This window comes from Phoenix dactylifera, chromosome 12 (assembly GCF_051530095.1).
Source record: "Phoenix dactylifera cultivar Ajwa chromosome 12, Ajwa_hap1_PhDact_Kaust_v1.1, whole genome shotgun sequence".
In the NCBI taxonomy this organism is placed as follows: domain Eukaryota; kingdom Viridiplantae; phylum Streptophyta; class Magnoliopsida; order Arecales; family Arecaceae; genus Phoenix; species Phoenix dactylifera.
Window position 1 is genome coordinate 17862042 of NC_143201.1, and position 22905 is coordinate 17884946.

General features: G+C 37.7%; 2 protein-coding genes across 11 annotated transcripts; both read right to left on the minus strand.

The window, feature by feature from the left end:
* Positions 1-1117: 1117 nt before the first annotated feature.
* LOC103709404 (selenium-binding protein 1-like) lies at positions 1118-12881 on the minus strand. Of its 4 annotated transcripts, none has more exons than XM_008794714.6 (8): positions 12758-12881; positions 12188-12381; positions 9166-9361; positions 7938-8165; positions 3143-3374; positions 2952-3059; positions 2369-2641; positions 1118-1683 (listed from the first exon to the last, which is right to left on the minus strand). In XM_008794714.6, exons 2-8 carry the CDS (start codon positions 12348-12350, stop codon positions 1399-1401), a joined length of 1485 nt encoding a protein of 494 aa, XP_008792936.2. In that variant the 5' UTR covers positions 12351-12381; positions 12758-12881; the 3' UTR covers positions 1118-1398. The 4 variants fall into 4 exon arrangements, with proteins under 4 accessions (XP_008792936.2, XP_088564851.1, XP_088564852.1 ...); XM_088708725.2 differs by lacking the exon at positions 12758-12881 and adding an exon at positions 12641-12743; XM_088708726.1 differs by lacking the exon at positions 12758-12881 and adding an exon at positions 12491-12672.
* Positions 12882-16631: 3750 nt separating this feature from the next.
* Positions 16632-22508, minus strand: LOC103709405 (Pentatricopeptide repeat (PPR) superfamily protein). 7 transcript variants are annotated; one of them, XM_088708721.1, is made up of 4 exons: positions 20485-22508; positions 20346-20402; positions 18722-18781; positions 16632-18650 (listed from the first exon to the last, which is right to left on the minus strand). In XM_088708721.1, exon 1 carries the CDS (start codon positions 22458-22460, stop codon positions 20613-20615), a length of 1848 nt encoding a protein of 615 aa, XP_088564847.1. In that variant the 5' UTR covers positions 22461-22508; the 3' UTR covers positions 16632-18650; positions 18722-18781; positions 20346-20402; positions 20485-20612. The 7 variants fall into 7 exon arrangements, with proteins under 7 accessions (XP_088564847.1, XP_088564850.1, XP_088564846.1 ...); XM_088708724.1 differs by lacking the exon at positions 20346-20402 and having other exon boundaries at positions 16632-18484; XM_088708720.1 differs by having other exon boundaries at positions 18722-20402.
* Positions 22509-22905: the final 397 nt, after the last annotated feature.

Sequence of the window (22905 nt, forward strand, 5' to 3'; positions counted from 1 at the left end):
TCTAAAGCCACTCCAGGGCATTTATAAATATAGGCCTAACCCAACCTTTAATCATAAGATTTTGCTGGTTGTATTGACCCAACCTATGAATCCTGGAAGATTTTTAGTATAGAGGCCTTATAATTTGTTTCCCTTAGCAAGGTCTTGTAATGTTCATGCTTTCTAGTCATGCTTACAGATTTATGGAGAAAATTTGATACTAACTGCCTCACACTTAAGGATTTTGCATTTATATAAATCAGCCAATTTTGAATATTATGTTCAGGTTCAATTAGGGTTTGTGGCTTAATCTTATAGAACAGATGTATACAAGATATTTAATTTCATGGTAAAAAATTTGAATGGTACTTTCCATATTGTAGAATGTGTTGTACTAGGTGGGTTCGAGTAACTAAAGTGGTCAATGAAAAGAAAGCTTTCCTATAGGTAAATATTCCAGACATTTTATGCTAATAATTCCTGCAGATTCCATTGCCCATCATCTTTAAATTCTGCTCCGAGAATGGCCGTAGACATTTAGAAGTCCTCATTAGAATTTCATCACCTTTTAAGCTTATCCAGCATAACTATATGCCAGCTGAGTACATCAGTGCTCCAATTGAGGGCCCCTGCAAGCCTCATCACTACAGGTACTAGGAATAAGGTGAGTGTGGCGTGAAGGCAACAAAAGCAACATCAAGCCAAGATGGGGAGCAATGAAGGACATCAGCCATGTTTCTTCTTGGGTTTTGCTAACTATAAGTTTGCCATTTATTTTTGGCTTTCTTTAATCATTGAGCTGGTTTGAATGCTTTTTGATTTTTATGATGAGGATTGTAATGAAAAAACAATGGTGATCATAGGTTTTTGTTTGTTTTTTCTCTCTTTACTTTGCTCTCTATTTTTAGTTTCCTTTGATTGCAACGCTGTTCGAATTATTACAGATTTTAATGATAATTGATGATAAGGCATGATTTTGATGATGATGATGAATGAAAAAGAGCATGTTTTCCGAGAAAAAAAGAGGCTATTAACAGTGATGTTTTTCGAGCTAAGAGAGAGCATGCATAAAGTGCTAGAAGATAATAGAGTAACGGGGCCTTTGTATCTAACAAGTTCAGATGATCAATTACTAACATTATCCAACCCAGAAACCATACGTAGTATATATTGATTCTCACGCTGCCAACCAATGAACAGATTTACTTGGCAGGTTTAACAATACATAGAAATCCAAAAGATTGCATGCAACTGCTTTTTTTTTCACAATAATCATGAAGATGGTCATAGGATTTATTCAACATCACTCTCTCTGGACTCACTAGAAGTCAATGGAAGTCTTTGCAGTACAACGCCCCCAGCCCAATTGTCATGAATTTATTTTTGCATTCCATTCTACTCTAGAGAAGCTGTACATATTTATATCCATATATCAGAAGTGCAATCCCCACCAGGATACCTCATCTCATGAGCCAGTGAAGGGCCATCAGGTTCAGCCCCGAAATCAACGAAGAAGTTCGGATTCACCGTCAGCCCACCTCGCTCTGTGTCCACATCAATTTGTAACATATGAGAGCCCTTCTTCACAAGATCCTGACCATAGAACTGACGGTCCCACGCGCTAAAGAGGGAGTTGGTCACGTACAGTCTTTTCCCATCCAAGCTCAACTGGATCATTTGAGGCCCTCCTCTGAGTCGATTTCCCTGATAAAAGCGAATTTTGGTTAAGTTAATTGATCATACAAATATGCAATCATTATGGGAAGTGCTTGTATTATTCCTACAAGCCTCCTAGGCTTGTTTCAGTGTACTTGGAAGTCATGATATTTATGTTTTCAAATAAAGTTTGTGAACACATTTCCGCATGACCGAGTTGAATATTGTACAAAATACACAACTTTCAATTTTATAATCTTTTTTCTGGTACTCAGCTTACAATCTTTTTATCTGTCTGTAGTAATAACTCATCAAATGAAATATTGAAGTTTGTGTCAGATTTTAAAATGGTTCTCATTTAAACTAATAACAGATGAATACTTTTTTTTTTGCATCATTTTGATAAAATCAAAATAAACAACAGTATAAAGTAACCACGGAGCCAGAATTTTCAAAAAATTCATTTACTTCCCTATTTGCCCTCTCCCCCTCCTCCGACCCTTCTGCGGGCCATCCAAAAAACGTCTCGATATATTTGATGGTGAAACTCCACATTTTTTAATCATAGGAAAGATGTCATTTTAGAACACAATCAAAAGTTTGGATATACTTCAGTTTCAAATCAAGCATGGTGTTACAGGAAAAAAAATAGTATATACTATAGCTCTAGTGGTTGAATATAGCATTAAAACAAGGGAATGAGATGCGATACTAAAGGATGCATGAATCGCACCTTGATAGAAGGTACATCAAACTGCAACTCTTTCCCATCCTCTGTCACATAGACTACATCGCTCCCCTTTTGGAGGAGTCCTCCCACCCATACTTGGCCACTCAACACAGGCTTTGTAGGATCTTCAATGTTGTACTGTCTAATATCCCCATGTAGCCAATTAACAAAGTAGAGGAAGCGATCATCTAGCGAGATGAGGAAGTCGGTTATCAGTCCTGGCATTTCAGGGAGAATCCAGTTTTTTACCTTCAGTGATGGCACCGATATCACCACCTGTAACAGCAAATTCAGGAAGGAAAGGATTTAAAATATCTGACAAAAGTGACTAACATGAAATACTGAAAGTTGATTGATGTTAATTCGAACATTGCACATGGACTCAATTACAAGTTTTGGGCACGGGTGCATATCCAAGAGTCAGAACCATTAAACTTTTTTCCTTTGCACACATAATTAAGAGGCATACCCATACATGCGTCGAATAATATCAGCATGGGTATGTTGTGTTAAATCAGAATCCAGGCAACATTAATCTCCAGTTGGTTAGAAAAGAAGGCAAGAAAATCAAAGAGCATAGACAGACCTCATGATTCCAGGTTCCATCTACGGTCTTGAAAAATCTCACCATGCTGCCGCTCAAAGCACAGCCAACAAAGCCAGTGTCCTTAGAAGGGTCATGGAGAAATCTTATCTGCAGAAAATAGAAATGACTTTTAAAAGGTGCTTATATAGGGATAGGTCCTGACCTTGAATGAAAAATAACTTGACACTGACTTCTAGAGGTAAAAGCCCTGCGTTGCCTAGGTCCAATGTCTGTTTTAATTCACCACCAGGCCAACTGTATACAAAGAGGTGTCTTCCATATAATCCATCTTTAACATGCCCAGGATTAAAGCCCTTCGAAAAAGCTGCAGGAGCCCCCCATGATGTACTAATCATGGTCTTGTGTCGAGGCTGGTACCAGAAATCATAGCCAAACTGTGGGCTGTGACCTGGCTTTTCCCACCTGAGTGCTAACAAAATATAGTCAGATCAAACCATATGGGAAGCTAAATATTTGAATCAAATGAATTCACTGAAATGACAATAAACTCGAGTAAAAGGCAGGCTTCTGTCAACACCTTAAAACTTCATCATGATGATAATATTCCCTCAGAAAAAATGATGATGATGATTTGTTACTACCTTCAAGTTTTTCCAATTATTATAATATAGATCATTATTTCAAAAAGCTTTAATACATGTTGAAAAGCAAAAAACAAAAAAGGGTTTTTTGCATGAATACCCTTCTAAAAATTCAAATTTGCGTGAATACCCTTTAAAAATTTATATTTATTTTTGTATCCTCATAAAACACTACTTTTGCACAAATGCCCCTATATATGACGGTTCTTCTAACACCACTATTAATAAAAACCATATTTATTTTAATTAAAAATAAAATAGAATTTTGAAATTACTTTTTTATCTTCCATCACGATCGCTTTATAAATATTTTTTTTTGCACATCTACCCATTAAAGATATTTTAGTCATTTTAATTTGAAACTGTTAATTTTTTAACGGCATTAGATGGCGTGGGTACATATGCAAAAATAAGGATAAAAAAGGGTAGAATAGAAATATAAGTGTTTTATGAGAGTATACATGCAAATATCAATTTAGGAAGGATATTCATGCAAAATTCGATATTTAGGAGGGTATTCATGCAAAAAAACCCAAAAAAATAATGCACTTTATGAATAGGTCAGAGGGAATACGCATACAGTATATGCACAGGCGCACACAAAGGAGCACGCAGATTCGGACACAGACACACAGAGAAAGAGAGAGAGAGAGAGAGAGAGAGAGAGAGAGAGAGAGAGAGAGAGATTTATATTTCTGTGTTTTCCCAACTATCATTTTTAAAGAAATGCACAGTGGAGGAATTTCAGAGCCATCTCATTGTCAAAAAGAAGGATGATATTAATATGATATCTTAAAGGGTATAAAGGGCAGATTAGAACCTTGGGTTACTTTGATATAAGTAATCGGAGCAATCTCCATCGAGACACTCTTCAGCAAGAATTTTTTCGACATAGAATTATCCTTAGACATTAAACTCATTTAGTATTTTTGTAAAAGTATTTTCTCCATATCAAGAATAAATGTGCTCCTAATGTCTCCTAAAAAATTACATCAATTTTACGTGTTTTCTCTAACTTTTTTAGTTTTGTCCTTCCTGGTTGCTTGCTGTAAAAACCATCATGCTCCGAAGAAATTCATTTAATAGCTACATTATTGTCCCATAATTCCTTCTCATTGTCCTGACAACTTTCCTATCTTTTAGATACTAGTCAGTGCATTGTAAATGTCAACTACAGGCTTCAAAAAAATGAATCCCTATACATGAATTCCCTAAAACTCTTCTTTCAGTTGAGCCTCCTAGTTCTTCAATGACTAAGATCTGTAATTCAAACCACCATTTCACAATGAGCAAATGATGATAAAGGGTAGAGAATGTGGATATTGCTCACCATAAAATGCAGCAGACTAAAATTTACAAATGAGGAAACAATTCAGCTTGTCATTCTTTTTCATTTTCTAAACTTAGACTTGAATGTACTAAATTTTTCTAACTTAATGCATTTCTAATTACATCCATAAACACAACCTTATCTCCTCAATCTATCAACTATTGGAATTTTGAACAAAGAAATGGAGATGAAGATGGATTTTATCTCTTTTTGCTTCCGAACTAATTAAGATAGTGGATGAGAAAAGGTAAACCAAATGATAGTAGAAAAGGAACAATTGGATATTTCTCACTTGCTTTGATAGAATAACAAGGCATTACTTTCATCTTACAGTAACTGCAGGGAATCCTCATTGTTGAGGAATTTGTTGCTGAAGCATATGATAATGGAGAATCTTCCTGTAAATGTATGGTGCTTGATTTATGAAAATAGTAAAAGAGTTGTTCTAATTTCTCTACCATCATCATATGCAAGTCATTTGTATCTTGGGAGAGATTTTCCATCCTCTACTCCAGTGTATGTATATTTTTATCCATGGCACCTAACTTCTCTCCCTAGATCAGCAATATTAGCACAATAATTGTTGCTTTATGCATATAAACCAAAACACTAAAGGGACCTGTATTTTAGTACAATCCGCATTCCATATAATATGCTGATATGATGAAAACCATAACTACCAAGTCTTATTCCAAATATTTGGTTTCATCTCTATAAATTCTTAACTACCAATCATTCATAATACATAAGCTTTCCCAAAATCTTTTCCATAACTTTTGTCCATGTTAGCTAACTTGTGATCCTCTATCTAGACCCTTTGACACAGATTTGAGCAACTCCTCCAATCTCCGACGCATAAGCCCCTATCAGCTCAATACTTCTCCATTATTTTGTTCTTAATTAGTAGCACCCTCCTACATTTACCATGCATCAATCTCAACATTCTCAAATCTTCTATGGTGACTTTCAGGCAGCACACGTGTTCAGGGAGGCGAACCGGGCAGCGGACTGGGTCACCTCCTTTGTCGTCCGGCATTTTGGAGATTTTCTGTGGATGTCTGTATCAGATGTTCCTCCTCCTTTATATTTTTTACTATCCTGTGATCTGACAGGATGTACTCACATTAGAGCTATATGAAATAAGTAACCGCTTTTACCAAAAAAAAAAAAAAGGAGAAGACTGGAGAAATGGGAGGCGATTATAGACTAAAGTTAGGAAATAAGTGAAGATAATACTTCTTTGAGGTCCTCCAAAAGTAATGAACCACCACTATATTATATGCCACTTTGCAAACACTAATCTATAAAGGCACTGAGAAGCTTCTAAAACCTGATTCTCATGTATCTAGGACTTGCTTAATACAGCATAAACCCAAAGTAATACTGCTTCAAGAAACTTCAATTCAGTTTCTGCTAACCTTCATAGTTGAGCTGGAATAAACTCAACATGAGCCAAGCATCAAAAGCATTTTAAGACCCACCATAGCAACCCCCCTTCCCCATAGGGGAAAAGATTTAAAAACAAAACAAAACTCATGTTTATCAAGTTCTTTGATATTAGATCCACAATGAAGGATGTGAGTAATGAGAAATTTCTAACTTGTAAGAAGAAGAAAAAAATCCTAGAACATTTTAATTCCTTAAAAAATTTTAGCAATCATTGAGGCTCATAAAACTTCATGGCATGCATATTCTTAGTCATGATTAGAGGTATAATCGAAAGTTAAGCGTCAAAACTTATCATAGAGCATTCAAGTCATTAAAGTCATGAAGTCTAGGGCACAATGGCCAAGTCTAACCCGAAGGGTTTTCAAGAAATGGCAAAGACCCAATGATGCAGCTAATGAAACTAAAGTATATAAGATGTTCTATAATAACCACATCATGCATTGTAAAACAATCCTTCAAACCAAAGAAAAAAGCAGTTTCATTATTTTACTTGTATTAATGCTGAAGTTTGCATGGTGGCAACTAAGTCTGTAATTTCCTGCATGATTACTTGCTACATTGAATAAAGTTTACCTGAACACCTGGTTGGCACTCCTCTCCTACTTGAGAGAAGTCCTGGTTTCAGACCTGGGTGGTGGCACTCCGACCATGTTTCTCAAGAAAAATGGAACAGAGCTTCAAATCAGTTTTGAATTTCAACTATAAATTTAATCAAGCACCAACTAGAAGATACATTGCATAATAGGGATTTTCAAGGACTCTACACAAGTTGGAGATAGCCACTTTTGGATCCAAGAAGTACCTAATTGAGTTATCTAGTGTTTTTTTTATTCTTTAGAATGTTATTAGTTTAAGTTTATTTTAACGCTAATTTTGAACTTTATACAGTATCGGTGAAGATCATAAACCTGTTGCTCGTTGATTGTTTAAATTAAAGTTATACAGATCCCCTTCTTGGCATTCCAAATTTACTAGAATCTGTTAAGTCTTAGAAATGGCAAGCCAGATAGTGCACATTAAGTGCAAAATTAAACATTATAGTTTTCCATGCAATTTTACCTGAATCAAATTCCCAAGATGTAAATCATGACATGGATGGAAATTCTTCTTAGAGTTATATGCGCTGTATGTAAGCCTTTGGTTTTAAAACATCACATAAAAGAGAATAAGAACATCTAAGGTTGCCCTTTTGAAATGGAGAATTGATCATGTAGGAGTAAACTTCAAAGGAAATGGAATTAATGGACAAATATAAAAAGGATAATAACCATCATCTATCACGCTGGAAAACAAAGATAGATAGAGAAAGCTTCACATGTAATGCAAAATAGATAACATGCACAGTGAAGTATAGACTTGAATAACAACTTGATACCATTTTGAAGACACTAACTCATGAATTTTCTAGTAGGGAATAGAAAAGGGTAAAGAGCATCACAATCTTGCTGCACTATTCATATGCAAAGATCTCATTGATCTATTTTGCTTCTAATAACGTATTAAGTTAGTTAAGTCTTACAGAAAAATGATGTTGTAAAGCAAGAATCCAACATGCTAGTTTCATTTATAATATTTAGCTACATCTGAGATTCGAAAGAGTAGCACCTTCCTTTGACATTGAAATGCGAGTCTAGGAGCAGGAAGCCACTCCCTTCTGCATTTCCATCTTTGTCTCCAAGGCAAGACAGCATTATTTCACCAGATGCAAGGCAATGGGAAGTGTGAGGATATGCTAATCCAGTTTTTTGCTCAATATCCGTCGGCTCAACCACCTTATGAAAAGCTGGAGCTCTCGGATTTGTTGCAGTGTCAACAACATATATGCGGCTTGACCTGGAAAAAATAGAGGAACAATAACATCTCAAGAATGAAAATCTTCTAGGATATACAAATGGTAACTGTCCAAGCCTTTCATTTCCTTAATGAAAGGAGTGAGTGGTGGGTCTACTCCCTTTCATGCAAGAGAAAAGAAAGAAAAAAGAAGAAGATAGCAGATAGTAATGGAGAACTAAGCCATATTATCACTGATTGGAAAAGGAAAATAAAAACAAAACTTTGAAGCATGAGGACACAAAGCAAAATACTCACATGAAGGACTAAGTCAGCACCATAAGGCCTTGAGTGATACACAGCATAATATAATTAAACACTTCATTTATATTGAAGACATGCTGTACTCAATGAGGATAGATAGAACAATTGTTTTTTTTTCCTTTCTATTCACAGTGAATTCACTAAAAGAACATCTCCATTCCTTTTTCCCCACCTATATGAACTTCTGCTCTTTTTCGAAACAAGATGTACTAATAGAGGACAGCAATACATTTAGTTTTCTTATCCTCTAACTGAGGTAAACTCAACGAAAGGACAAACATATTAATTTTCTTCTTCCTCTCCAGCCTTGATTTCTAATCTTTAATAACCTTGTAGTAAAGTGCACTAGAGCAGTTAGAAGACCACATATTTCTAAGGTAACAGACCAGGTATTCTTTTATCCGCTACATGCTTTTATCAGAGTTTTCTGCACATTTAAGTAGAATTGGTTGAATTGGCAAAGCTCAATATTAAGAGTAAATACTTTTGCCATCCGATATAGAATTTCATCATATGAAAACCTCCAAATCATGTTCTAGTGACTTGACCTCCCAGCTTGAACAGATAAGCAATGGTCAGCAATTGCAGTAGTTCAGAATTAAAGCAAGTCCTATATCACATCTAGCATTTAAAAGATGTCAAAACTGCAATAGATGGAAAAGGGAACAATAAAAATTATCAACTCTCTGAGAAAGATGATTTGCTAATGTACAATGAACACCAGAGTAACTGGACATACACCAATGAAGGCAAGACCAGGAAACGCCGAACTGCTGACGGATCACTGTGGCAGGAGCTGCAGGAATTCCAACCAAAGTGATGCAACTCATCACCTACATGGGCCGCAGGCAGCCTATGGATAACTTTAGAATAGGTCGGTGAGCTAGGATCGACATCCACTGTTGCCAAGTAATCAGGTTTCTCTATTTCAGTTCCTGTGTATGATAAAAAAAATTATCATGAGGTTAGATATTTCCAAATTACTGTAGCCAATGCTAACTAGTTTGGGCCAAGGCTTAGTTGAGTTGAGTATACTTCCAAATTACTGCATGCAACATGTGAAACTAGATAATGATGGTTCAGACAGAGTTACTAGTATCACTGTGCTCTTGCTAACATAAAATTAAAAAATAATTGAGTCTCTTTATACCAAGTTGTAGAAAAATCAATTAGCACTTTGAGAAAATATTGACTTAAGAAGCAAAAAATTGAACTACCATTCTAGCCACCCACACCCTCCATTAAAAAAACAAAATCCACACTTTTTCAAACAGAGTCAGGCCTTGATGCAACAATATGTGTGAGGACCTGTGCGAGCATGTGTTTAGTCCCACATCAGCTATACACTAGGTGTATCTTGCGTACTTATACAGGACTAAGGAATCCAATAACATCTTTCGACTAGCCTTTTTAGATAAAATCTTGGATTGTTACAAATAACATCAAAGCAGACTTGATCCATAGCCTATGTGGCATAGGGGATACTGTAGCACAAGCTCATTTGGGTTGACCATAGGTTGGTCATAGTGTTCGTACTTAGGTTGGTAGTAGTTGTGATTAGATTTGTATGGATTTGGATCCTTAGCCTAGCAAAGGCACCAGAGCTTAAACAGAGGGAGCATGTGAAGACTTGTGTGTTTAGTCCCACATTGACTATGCACTGGATAGATCTTAGATAGTTATATAGGGCCAAGAAACCCAAATAATATCTTTCAGCTAACTTTTTGTGGTGAGGTCCTGGGTTATTATAGTAAGGTTGCTCTATTGTGATATGGGCATCATTGGTTGGAAAAACAGAAATAGCCTCTCCACATGCGGAGATATGGCTGTGCATTTCTGACCTTCCCCAAACCCCGCCAAGGTGAGATCCTCGTGCACTATGACACACTTTTTTACACTTTTTCAAATAGACGTTGGACAAAAAAAACAATAAAGTATAATAATTAAAAGTTTCTAAAAGTATATGACTTGACAAGCACCATCAATTGTATAGTTGTCAAAGTGGACTAAGATATGAGTGTTCTAAAACTATTCATAGATGTGGCAAGCGATCAACACAATCCTCTATAGAAGTTCAATGAGTTTTAAAAGGAATACAGATAATAATACTAACATTGTAAAGATGCCTAAAAGAGCTATTAATATACAAGATGTTGAGACAAAACAAAGAACAAATAGTATATAGACCTATAACAAGATTGTAAACAAACTGCAAATTGTGCATGAATTTTAAAAAAAGGGTAAACTCCTAGAAACCCTGTTCCGCAATAATTATCCTATATAAGTAAACTCTAGAAACAAAATACTAAAGAGCAACTATGCTCTATATGAGTTGTCTTATAAAGGTAATGGCAATTTATGAATAAAAAAGAACGGAATAGATTTTCTTTGAATCCCTTCTCTTGTCCAGATCATTGGTGGTTCTCCACAAAAACAAACATGTTCTAAGCCCTTAGACAGGTCCATGTTGCATGCGCAATATGTTAAGACAATCAACCATAAACTAAGAAAGAGAAAATGAACTGATACAGTACAATCAAAGTCAATTTTTCCCAATGAATATGTAGATATTTCAGTAGCACATAAAGAAAGTGTTTCTGTAAAGTTCTAGAGCTTCTAGTGATAAGGGCCAAAGCAAAATCATGAAAGATCCAGTTTGAGATGTGCGAAAATATAACTGATCAAATATGCAATGCACGATATTAATTTTCTTCCCAGTTTCCTATAAGCTGAGTTTTCTAGATTCAAAAAGAAAATTTGTTTCTTGACATCCTAAAAGAGACCCTTGGAAAATATGATCCTTAGCTTCCTTCCAAAGTACCTCTATATATCCTAGATTCAATAGGCAAAAACAATGCGCCCCTCAAATTCCCATAAGATAACTTTACACCGATGAACATAAACATATAGCCCAAAGACCAAGAGCCCATGGTCCTTTGCCCACATAACAAATCTAAAAATGCTATGCCAAGCCCCAAATCAAAACAACATCTCAGGTTTACTTTTCCAAAAGGGTAAAATACATTTTTATTTTTATTTTATGGCACAAATTTTAGTGGAGTGGCAATTGTTATGGTGGTCCTAGGTGAGACACCAAAAAATCTAAAGTTAGAAATATCCATTGATGTCAACTGATATCAGTTGTCTTCCTTTTCCTCCTGGGTTTATCTCTTGATCTCCTTCATATGGACTTTAAATAAATTTCTGACTTCCCCAAGTCAGAAATACAAACAGCACAGAACCTTGTCCCCCTTCCCCCTTCAGTTAAGCCACAATAGCTAGAAATATTTGTTCATTGGGTTCAAAAAGCTTGTTATCTCAATTATACAAAATCTCATGATTATAAATAGAAACAAATAGGCTACTTTCGAGCAATCCAAGATGAAGCACGCATACAAGCACTCATGCACATGCACCAAAAAGAACAAGGTAAAAAAGCATCGAACTAAACATAGATGAGTTTCCTTAAGCCCCTCCAAGATAAAGAACCTCCGCTTTGTAATTCAACTAAAAAGGAAAGCCTTTTCAAATTGCATCCAGTTTGAGCAATAGGGACCAATATCCCATCCATTAAAAAAGAAATCGAAAGCTCAAAGAAAATACGTGCACATTTCACAAATTCCCTATATACCTAGCCAAGAAAAGATGCAAAACAACAAATCTCCTTCCAAAAACAAAAACAGCAGAAAACCTGGATAACAATTTATGAACCCTAAATACAAAAATCATCCAAATTACCAAAAAAAGGATAGAATTTTCACCATGATAGATGCAAGTGACATAGAGTAATGTCTCTCTCGGCCCTGACATCGCTTTCAGGGGTGACGCGTAGCCTGGCCCCTTGCCAGCGCAGCAACCCTTTCTCTCAGCATCATTGGACAGGCTCTGGTTCTTGCACTGCGCCACCTCTGCTGCACCAGCCATTGGGTTGTGTCCACTCAGATCGCCCCCAATCCTGCAAATACCAAGCAAAAACAAAACGTTCCCAGTTTTATCGACTGTTGAAATCAATCCATCGAAAATAGGAAAGACGCCATAAAAGTTTTGAAATCATCCAAAATAACTCAAGAGAGCAGGAAACAAAGAGAAGTCCCCTAGTCCAAGATCACCTCCCGCCCTCCAAAGACCAAAGAAGCAGGAAAAGATGACAACTTTATAGATGGTAGCAACCAATCTACTCTAACAGCAAATAAGTGAGACATTAAAATTCCGACCAAAGCCGATTAACAAAGAACCAAACAGGGTTTTCTTAGATTACAGCCCATCCTCAGAAGACCAAAGAAACGAAAAAAGATCTCTACTTTATAGATTAAAACGACCAAATCACTCACAGTATGATGGGAAAACACCAAGATCTTGAAATTCCCCTCGAAACTGAGAGAAGGGAGAGAGAGGGGGGGGGGGGGACGAGATTTTTAACTCGGTGCGGAGTGGACCTGGACGGATTCCTGGGTTAGAGAGATCTTGGACTCGGAGTGGAGTGGACCTGGGGGGAAAAGGGCGTTGTCGTAATTTGATATGGCATGGGAGAGAGGGGGGAAAGATAAGGAAAGGAGATTATTAAAAATGGTAAAGAGTTTCGCCGAGGAATGAAAAAAAGGGTAAGATCCAGAGGACAATTAATGGATTAGCGAGAATGATGCGCGTGTTGGAGATTAATGAAAATTTAAATATAATTTTATATAATAAAGAAATAAATAATTTTAATATATATATATTATAAGTGGAATATATTGAATAATTATTTACTATTTTGATTTCAAAATCTTACCGATAAAAGGATTAGTATTTATGAAAAAATAAATTATTTAACAGAACAATTGAATAACACAAGCAATGCAAAATTTGAAATTAAATATAAGTATAAAATGAAGATTTAGAGTCTAATCAAAAGATACATTTCAAGATTGTGTCCAGTAATATTTTTCTCTTTAATTAAAACCCCGTACTCTATATGCTAATTGTCACTTACAAAGGAACTGTTAGTCATTATTGCATGGCCTCTAAGCTTTGCAATCTTGGTTATTTGGGATTATTTTAATTTTTCTTAGTAGGAATCTATAATAATGCTAAGCTAATTATTAAAAAACTAAATTTTTATTAAAAAATAAGTTTATTTTAATATATACCTTTTTAAATATATAAAATTATATGAATACTCTTATAATTTTTATTTTACTTGTCTATTTATTAAGAATATTTTAATTATTTTAATTTTAAACTGTTTATTTCTTAACACCATTAATTAGCATAGCCACGTATCAAAAAGAAAAATAATAAGAATGTACGTGTTTATATGAGTACATACATAAATATCAACTTGACAAGGTTATTTATAGAATTTTATATATTTAGAAAGATATATACGTAAAAATAAATTAAAAAAATCTCTTTTATTGGATATTTATTGGGTGGTGATTATTTTTCCTTCCCGAAAGGTGATAGTAAGGCAAGGAATACCTAGTAAATTATTATGCTTTGTAGATTAAGTTATGTAACAAACTAGAATTGGACATGTGGCTTTATAGACATTTGAGGTTGGGTATGATTAAATGTTTAAGACAATCTTTATGATTTCAGGCATTTGTGGTATAGCATCAATAATAGTGTCATGCCCCGAACCCAGAGTGTAACAAACGTCGCATACCTGCATGGCAGACCATACATGCATGCATAGCTACAAATCATATCATAATCTCAAAACAATCATAATAATTCTTTAATTGTTAAAAATTAATTCAACCATGATCTAAAATAAATCATTCTCATAATTATCCAAAATGTTATAAGTCAAAATATGCTATCTAACTATTAATTATTCAAATCAAATAAAATGTTCTAACTAAACTAGTCTAAATAGTCAAAACTAGAGCTCCAATAATTGCGAATATATTTAAAAGATCCAATGCACTCCCCTAAGTTCCAAACAATCATGATTCAAGATTTTACAAAATAGAAGAAAAAAAGAATAATAAGCTATACTAGTCGAGTAAACAACATACCACTACAAAGTGGGGTCTAAGCATGCTAAATAAAAAAATAATTAAAAAGTATGATACTGATCAAAAATAAATCAATTTTCGAATAATACATATATCTTTTTTAAAATTTATTATTATCATTATTATTTGATATTAGAGACCTAAAATCAGGCTATAGTCATGCAACCCAATGGCATGGATCAAATACAGGATGCACAAAGTGTCAGATACCACTATTCTAATTATTGGTGACTCGGTGTCGAAACTAGTTTCTCATATTACAAGTCGAAGGGGCCAACAAATAATCTCTATTGGTGGAGCTAGATTATAGCCGTGCTGAGACTACATATATACAAAACAAAGTTGATAATTTATCTCATATTTTTCAAATTTCATATTGCAAGAATAACATAACACATAACATATTTTAAAACAATTATAAAATGCCCGACCCATTTAATCAAGTATAAAACACAGATCACATTCAAAGTTGATAAACTATTTATAATTTTACCAAAGGTCAGAAAATACTCTTTGAAGCATTAGGTTACTTACCTCTTCTTGCTTCAAAATTCTACTTTTTAGTTAGGCGGGTCAGGTTCACCTATTTTAATATTATTAAAATATAATTAATTTCATCGTTATCTTAGAAGCCAGGCGAAGTCAAAAATTTAAATACTATTGAGGATACGACCTCGTGCCTCCAAATCAGATCGGTCAGGTAGCAGTGCCCAACTGCTCTAATCGATATGAGCAAGGTGAACTCAACTGATTAAGATAAACTATGGTTTAAGTGGCTCAATAAAGGTCAAGGGTAACCAAATTATAGTGGCACCTAACAAGGCTACGGTAATAGTCCGGTATGCTGCCCGGGTATCGAGGTGATGCAGGGCGTTTACTCTGAGGGTCAATTTGGATCCGAGCAAAGGAAGATAGGATCTTAAAGCAGAATCCTTGGGCTTGTCAAGAGAGAAAAAGAGAGAGAAGATAGAGAGGAGAGAGAGTCTCGGTCCGGATTCAATCAGGGGTCTAAGTTTAGTTGCCAATGGCGCATACCATTCCAACATCTAATCTACAAGCCAAAGAGGAAATAGTAGCTAGAAAAGTAAATCGATTTTTTTTTGAATTACTAAATAAATAAGAATAAAATGGGAAGGAAATAAGAAATAAGAAGAAGAAGAAGAAAACGGGAAGAAAGGGAGCAAAGAGGAAAGAAGAGGCTGAGGAAGAAAGGCAGCGGCCAGGCCTGGGTGGTGGACAGCCAACCGACAGTAGCAGCGGTGGCTAGCGACCACTACGGTGACAGGCAAAAAGAGAGAAGCCGAGGAACATTCTCAGTTTGGCCCTAAAGAGAAGAGATAGCTCAACATAAGGAAGAATAAGAAAAAAAAAAAAAAAGAGGGAAGGGAAGCTTGCCTATGTGTGGCATGGTGGATCTCGACCGAGAACAACTCGGTCCGGCAGTTTTGTGGCGGCAACGCTCAGAACAAGGAGAAGAAGAAAAACAGGGCAATGAGGGAACTAGAGAGAAATGGACAAGGTTTTAGGGTGGCAGAGTTCGGTGTCGGCGACACGATAGCCGCCAGAGGTGAGGAAGAAAGAAAGAGAGGCTCGTTGGTGGATCAATCACAGAAGATGAGGGAGATTCAAGGGATTTCGGATGGAGAGATAGGCTTAATGTTGTTGCATCTGCCCCGCGATGCTAGTGGCGACGTGACCCAATAGTCAGCGACCGTTCGAACGACCCCACAGAGCCGTCACGGGTCACAACTCCACAACTTTATCCCCTCAACAGCCAGCGGATCTAGCAGGAGAATGCAATTCCTCTGTTCTGCTCCAATTTATTTTGAAATTTTTGAGTTGAAGTCGGTGGGCATTAACGACTTCAACCTGGGTAAGGCCCAACGAGGTCGATTCTCACAAATAGTATTACTACTACCATCATTACTATTATTAGAACCACCTATGCTTCTCCCTCATTGCCGGTAGGACGGTGGGTGTGTATTACCAATCCCTTTATTTTTCTCTTTTTTGGGGAGATATGTTTTAAAGGCAGGAGCCCACCCATCTTCAATTATTTGGATAATTAAAACCAGCCCGTCGTCTTTCCATGAAAAGAAAAAGAACAAGAAAGGAGGAAATATCCAGCGTCCCACCAGAAGGCAGGGGGAATCTGGAGTTAAGCCAAACAGGAAAGCCATCAGATATCATCTAATTTGCGTTCTTTTAGGCTAACAATCTAATTTCAACCATAAATTCCCGGAGCCCATCAAGCATGAGACACAACACCACTATTGTAATAAAATTTACACTGAGAGATCTAATTCACCTGATTTCCATGCACACATGAATGGACGCACAATTCATTTGTAATGCAAACTGAAGAGGCATGAGCAGAATCCTGTATAGTTTCGTTTCTTGTGCATATATAAAAGATTGTGACCCTCCATTCCAGATCATAAACATACTTAAAGTCACTGCAAAACATAAGCGCAGGTTTGATATTATATCCCTTAGTTTACTCCAGATTTTTCAGCACATTGCCCACCTAAAACAAAGATGAAAACATGGATTCCAAGCCCATGAGAACCTCTTCTAATGGGGCACCACCAACACATGGAATCTGTCCTGGAAATCACCTTTTCCATTGTTCCAATTATCAACCTCCTATGTATCTCATTATAATCCTGAAAAATCTCTTTCTACTACAACTTTCGGGCAATTGCAGCAGTAGCTTTCTTATCAGATTGGGACGACTGTGCTCCAATTTCAACCTCCTACCCCACATATTCTTTAGAAAAGGAAGCCTTTGTCTTAGTGTTTCACCACTCAGAGTGCTGCAGCCCTCGTGACATTCCTAGCTCACAGACTGCTTGAGACTTGCAAATGATACCCCTGATTCTTCATCAGGCCATGCTAACAATGGACATGAAGCAACGTGACGCAACTCCCATACCGATGCTGCAATGTGGCACTGAAGACACAAGCTCCCGGCACAGCTTCAGACCGATGGTGCAGGCAAATTGCGCACAGCTTCCGACACTGATTTAAAAATATCCAAGCCACAAAGAGAGGCAGCTTCAGGCAAGCACTGCAAGACGGCAATGATCCTCATCACCATAGTTTCCTTTTGGCCAAGACCAACAGTACATCCCATGACAACGTTGATCTCCTCCACCATCTTGACACCCAGGTGACAAACTTGGAAGGACTTGGCAGCTGCCTCCAGCATGTACTCGCTGGCGTTGTTCATCTGAGGCCTGACCACTGTGAGCATGGCATCAAGGCCAGCCGCTTAGGTTAGATTGGAGAGGATTCCCCATGATTGATTCCTCAAGAGAATGAGAGTCATGGCTACAAGAGTTTTAGGGATGAAAGGCAGGAGAACCTGCTCAGCAGCAGCATCCAGTTCCGGTTCATGCATCGCCACCTTATGGATGAATTTGACAAGAACGTGAAGCTCATAAGGCTTAAGCTGATGTCAGACAGGCATATCTTGTCCGACAGAGGGCCTGCATGGACATGCGAGCACCATAGATGAGCTGATGTTATGTTGCTTGTTCCCTGCTCTGAGGGAGGTGATCATTATCTGTTTCCTCAAGCAGAACCACCACTAACAGATCCGCAAAGCAACATCGCAAGTCAGCTGCTCATTCAAGGCTTATTTCTCTAATCTGTCTGCTCTCATGTTGCCCTCTGATGGCATCATCATGGTTCTGAGGCTTCTCCTCCGTCTTTGAGTTGTTGCCATCACAGCCAAAGAATAGGGGTTAGCAAAGAACCCCATACCCTAGCAAGGTCCTACTCTCTAGAAGCCTAGCTCTCAAAAAGGAAGACAAACTCATACCGCTGCTTCTAATCCTACTCTGCTACAACTTTTTTGAACTGAAGAGACCAATCCAAAGTGGAAGCTCAGCAGATCCTGACCACATCCACACTTCATAACCCAACCCCATAACCATGAAATGGAGCATTTAGACACCTCAAGTCAAGCTTATTCATTAACTTCAGTTCATTCACCTTTTGTAATTGTTCAAAATATTAATATTAGCCTTGAATGGCATAGAGGGGATTTATCTGCACGGAAAATATCACAAAGCACTCTTAGTACGTTCTATCTAGAACCACCATCAGACCAAGATCACACCATGGAGCCTCCTGCCTTTAAATATCTATAGCAGTAAATTATCATTCCTCAACATCCTCCAAAGAATCTAACTTCCAAGTACTTGTGCACATATTCCTGTAAACTTGGCGATGAAAATTGAGCCTCCCTCCATAGATTACAAACTAAGAGATTTCTTGGGTACTTACTTGAAACAATGGCCTCTGCTTCCACCGTATTGCTGCTCCTCACTATGTTGGCATCTACCCCTGCAATACAAATTAAAAATGTTATGATGAGATATCATTAAACTAGAGTAAAAAGTTATGAATGCTAAAATTAAATCCATTTGAATGCTGTTACTGCTGTTACTGATATTTATTTTTCCAACTTAATAAATGTTAAAATTCAATTCATTGAACTATTAGATTTATTCAAATCATTCGAGCATTAACATGTCCATTAACTGTCAAGCATGATCCTCAGCCATATTATCAAGGGTTGGCTATTGCGTTCTTGAGAGTGCAGCCAACATTCAATGCAACATAGCTATCAATCAAAATGGTTGTAATGTGGGCATATCATGGTAGAGACATTTGCTTTAAGTTGTTCTGAAACTCACAATCGGGTAAAGTGATGCCTACTTTTCATGACGAATGTTATCCTGTCCCTATGTAATCTTATAAGACTGGACCGATTCACAAAGAGGTGCTGAATGATGACTATGACTATCTTCAATAATAATTTTGCATTGAAAGATAGGCATCATAAGCTTGGATTACATGGAAAACCGGTTCCAGCCATACAAAGACAGACTTGTGAGCCAATCATGGCCTCATGCATTGACTAGAAGGTTGGCTTCTATAAAATCAATCCCCATTTGCTAGAGAGATCACTTTGTTTAGTAAAATTTGAATACACGAACAGCAAGATTATTAAATAGTAAAAATATAAAGAGGAAAAAGGACAAGTAATTAGGATCTAACAGTATATAGACATGAACAGGATAAGTTTCACCGATCTCCTGAAAAGCACTAGTTAACTACTAAGACTGTACAGGACTAGCAATAACAATGAGGGGGGAAAGGACAACAAAGAATAATGCAAAAACTCAAGATACACAAGAAAGCTTTCCCAAGGACAAACTTAACACAAAGTGAGCCTGCAACAAGACAAGAATAACAAATCATCTCCTGCTATAGTATTGGCCAAGTGACAATATTATGCATCACTTTGCTCATGATTTCCTCTTTATGTTTGAAAGAGTTGCTGCAGACACCTAATGAAAGGAACTAACAAAAGTCTTTCGAAAACATGGCCACACAGAAAATCTCCTTTGTAGAGCAAGTAATGCTCAAAAACCTCCAGAAAAAGATCTACAAAATCAGGAGGGATTTGTGCATAGTATTCCCTTTAGAAGTGTCACTTACACATATTTTGACCTCTGAGCAAATGCGAAAAATGCTTAAGGCTTTTGAGATCAAGAAAAGCTTTACAAAAAATAAATAAATAAAGTGCAACATGCGCATCATATGATCACCGACACTCAAGTTTCTCATTCCTATCATTTGATTATTAAACAGTTAACTATCCTTTTTGTAATACATTGCACTAGTTGGGTGGGATTTATGGTCAAAATTTTTCATCTCGCCCACTTGTTGCATGCCAGAACTATCATCAAACAATGTTCATGTATACACTACTCATTCTACCAAGGACATTGCATGCAATCAGACTTAATGATAAGACTATTTGGTCAGGAATTTTAATGTCAATTGGCCATCTACCAGAATTCCATGCTACATATGAAGGCCTAGAAACAAATCATCTTACCAACAATGATTATATTAATTCTTCCCTGATCATTGTATTTTGGTATATGGAGTTCAGCTTGCAATAAAGAACAAATTTCAGCTTAGTAAGATTTTTCAGATAGCCTCCAAGCAATATAAGGTGTCTCTGATATCCATACCTTCCAGTTGATAAGTTATTATGCATTTAATGTCCTTTTATGAAAAACTTGTTTGATGAGTTGATGCTGATCTTCTGATGATACTATTTGTCTGGATAGAATTAATTTTTCATCATGGAATTCTTAGGTTACCAAAAATCACCACAAGAGCACTTTCCACCCTCAAAATGGTGAAAACGGGTGGCATCTCTCACAACAATCTCCTTCCTGATAATACTACTAATCAACTTCATTACTGTATGACAGTCACTGCAAACACGAATGTTCTTCACCACACGAATCACTGCTCCAGGAACTGACTTGAGTATCCCATAGGCAACAGCCAGCCTCTCACTATGCAAAAACAACTGCTGCTCCTTCTCATGCTCTTCCACGTCATGCATAACGGAACTGGTATCTGGAACATACCCTCTCTTCTTCATCTCCATAACCAACCGCTCAAGCAATTCAAGGATCTCATTTCTCATATTATGTGGCACTTCCCCAGCACGAAACAAACAGCTCTCCTTCCCTAATTCAACCCAACTATAACCTGGCTCTTTCCTGATCTCCATATTTGCCATCAACCTCCTGACAGTAGCCACATGCCCCCACTTCCCAGCAATGGCATATGTATTAGACAACAGTATATAAGTTGAAGGGTCTCTTGGTTTCAAGGCCAACAAATGATCAGCAATCCTATTGCTCCTCTGGGTGTCCCCATGCTTCTTACAAGAACTCAGTAGAGCAGCCCAAGTAGCTTCATCAGGTTCATATGGCATTGTTCTGATAACATCCTCTGCATCAGATAGGTGCCCCGACCGACTGAGAAGATCCAACAAACAAGTATAGTGTTGCAGCAAGGGCTTCATTCCATAGTCCCGGGTCATTGAATCAAAAAGTTCACGCCCTCTCTGGACCAAACCTGCATGGCTACAAGCATAGATCACCCCAACAAACGTCACCTCATTCGGCTTCACTCCAGCGAGAACCATTTCATCAAAAAGAGTCAGTGCAGCCTCAGCTCTCCCATGCTGAGCCTCTCCGACGACCATAGTTGTCCACGAGACAATATCCCGTGCTGAGATTCCCTCAAATACAGCTCTAGCCGAGTAAATATCGCTGCACTTTGCATACATGTCCACAAGAGAATTGCCTACAATCATGCTCGATTCATATCCTAGACCCACCACGAGACAATGTAACTGCTTGCCAAGTTCAAGCGAGGCCAGGTGAGAAGAAGCACCAATAATACTTGATAGGATGAAGGAATCTTCTATTTGAACACCTTCCCTTCTCATCTCAACAAATAACTTCACAGAGCCAAAGCTATCGCCGCTCTGTATGAACCCTGAAATCAAAGCAGTCCACACGAATACGTTCTTCTCCGGCATTTGTCGAAAAAGCTCCAAAGCCTCCACTTTTCGGCCATTGTACGCATACCCGGAGACCATAGCTGTCCAGGAGACGCAATTCTTGTGGAGGATAGTGTCGAAGACCTTGCGGGCGTCGTCAGGGGCGCCACACCGGGAGTACATGTCAACGAGGGAGGACTTAACGACATCGTCTCCTGAGAGCAATGGCGAAGAGAGGAATTGGGCGTGGGCTTGCCTGCCCAGGCGAATGGAGGCAAGGCGAGAAGAGGTCTTGACGAGGGTGGCGAGGATGAACCCGTCGAGAGGGATACGGTCGACGGCAAGCATCTGGCAGAAGAGGGGGAGAGCATCGGAAGGGCGTTCGGAGTGGGAGAAAGCCGCGAGGATGGCGGAGTAGAGGAAGGGATCGCGGTGAGGAGTTTCGTCGAAGAGGTTGTGGGCGGCGGGGAGGAGGCCGCAGTGGGCGTAGGCGGTGAGGAGGGCGACGGGGAAGGGGGGGAGATGGCGGAGGCCGGACTTAAGTAGTTGGGCGTGGAGCTGGCGGCAGAGAGCGGGGAAGCGCCGGAGTCCTGCGGAGCGGAGGAGTGCGGCGAGGCGGGGGACGGCGGTGGAGACGGGCATTCGATCCTAGGGCGGAGAACCGGTGAACCGGGCACCTGCCGGTCCAAAGGTTTTTGCCCTTTTTTTTTTGCGCTAAAATAAATACCTCGTTGATCACGATTCACGAACCATTGGAGTTTTAATTTAAAAATAATAATAATATTTTTATTCTCTAAGTGTTATTTGATTTAATGCTTTAAGATTTTTTTTTTGTTAGAAAAAAGTTGCAATTTTGTAGGAGAAAATATCGATTTCCAAAAAATATAGTATTTCTAAAGTATTACGTATCTTTAGAATCATTGCGTCTATACAGGCATTCGAATAGAATCTATAAATAAACTTCTCTCGGAGATACGGCACACTTTTTTTTACTCTAAAATTGATATTAAGATTGCTTCTAGGATAAAGACTGCTTCCACAGCGCACTTTCTTCTTTTCCATCCTTTTTCTTCTAATTTTTTTGAGA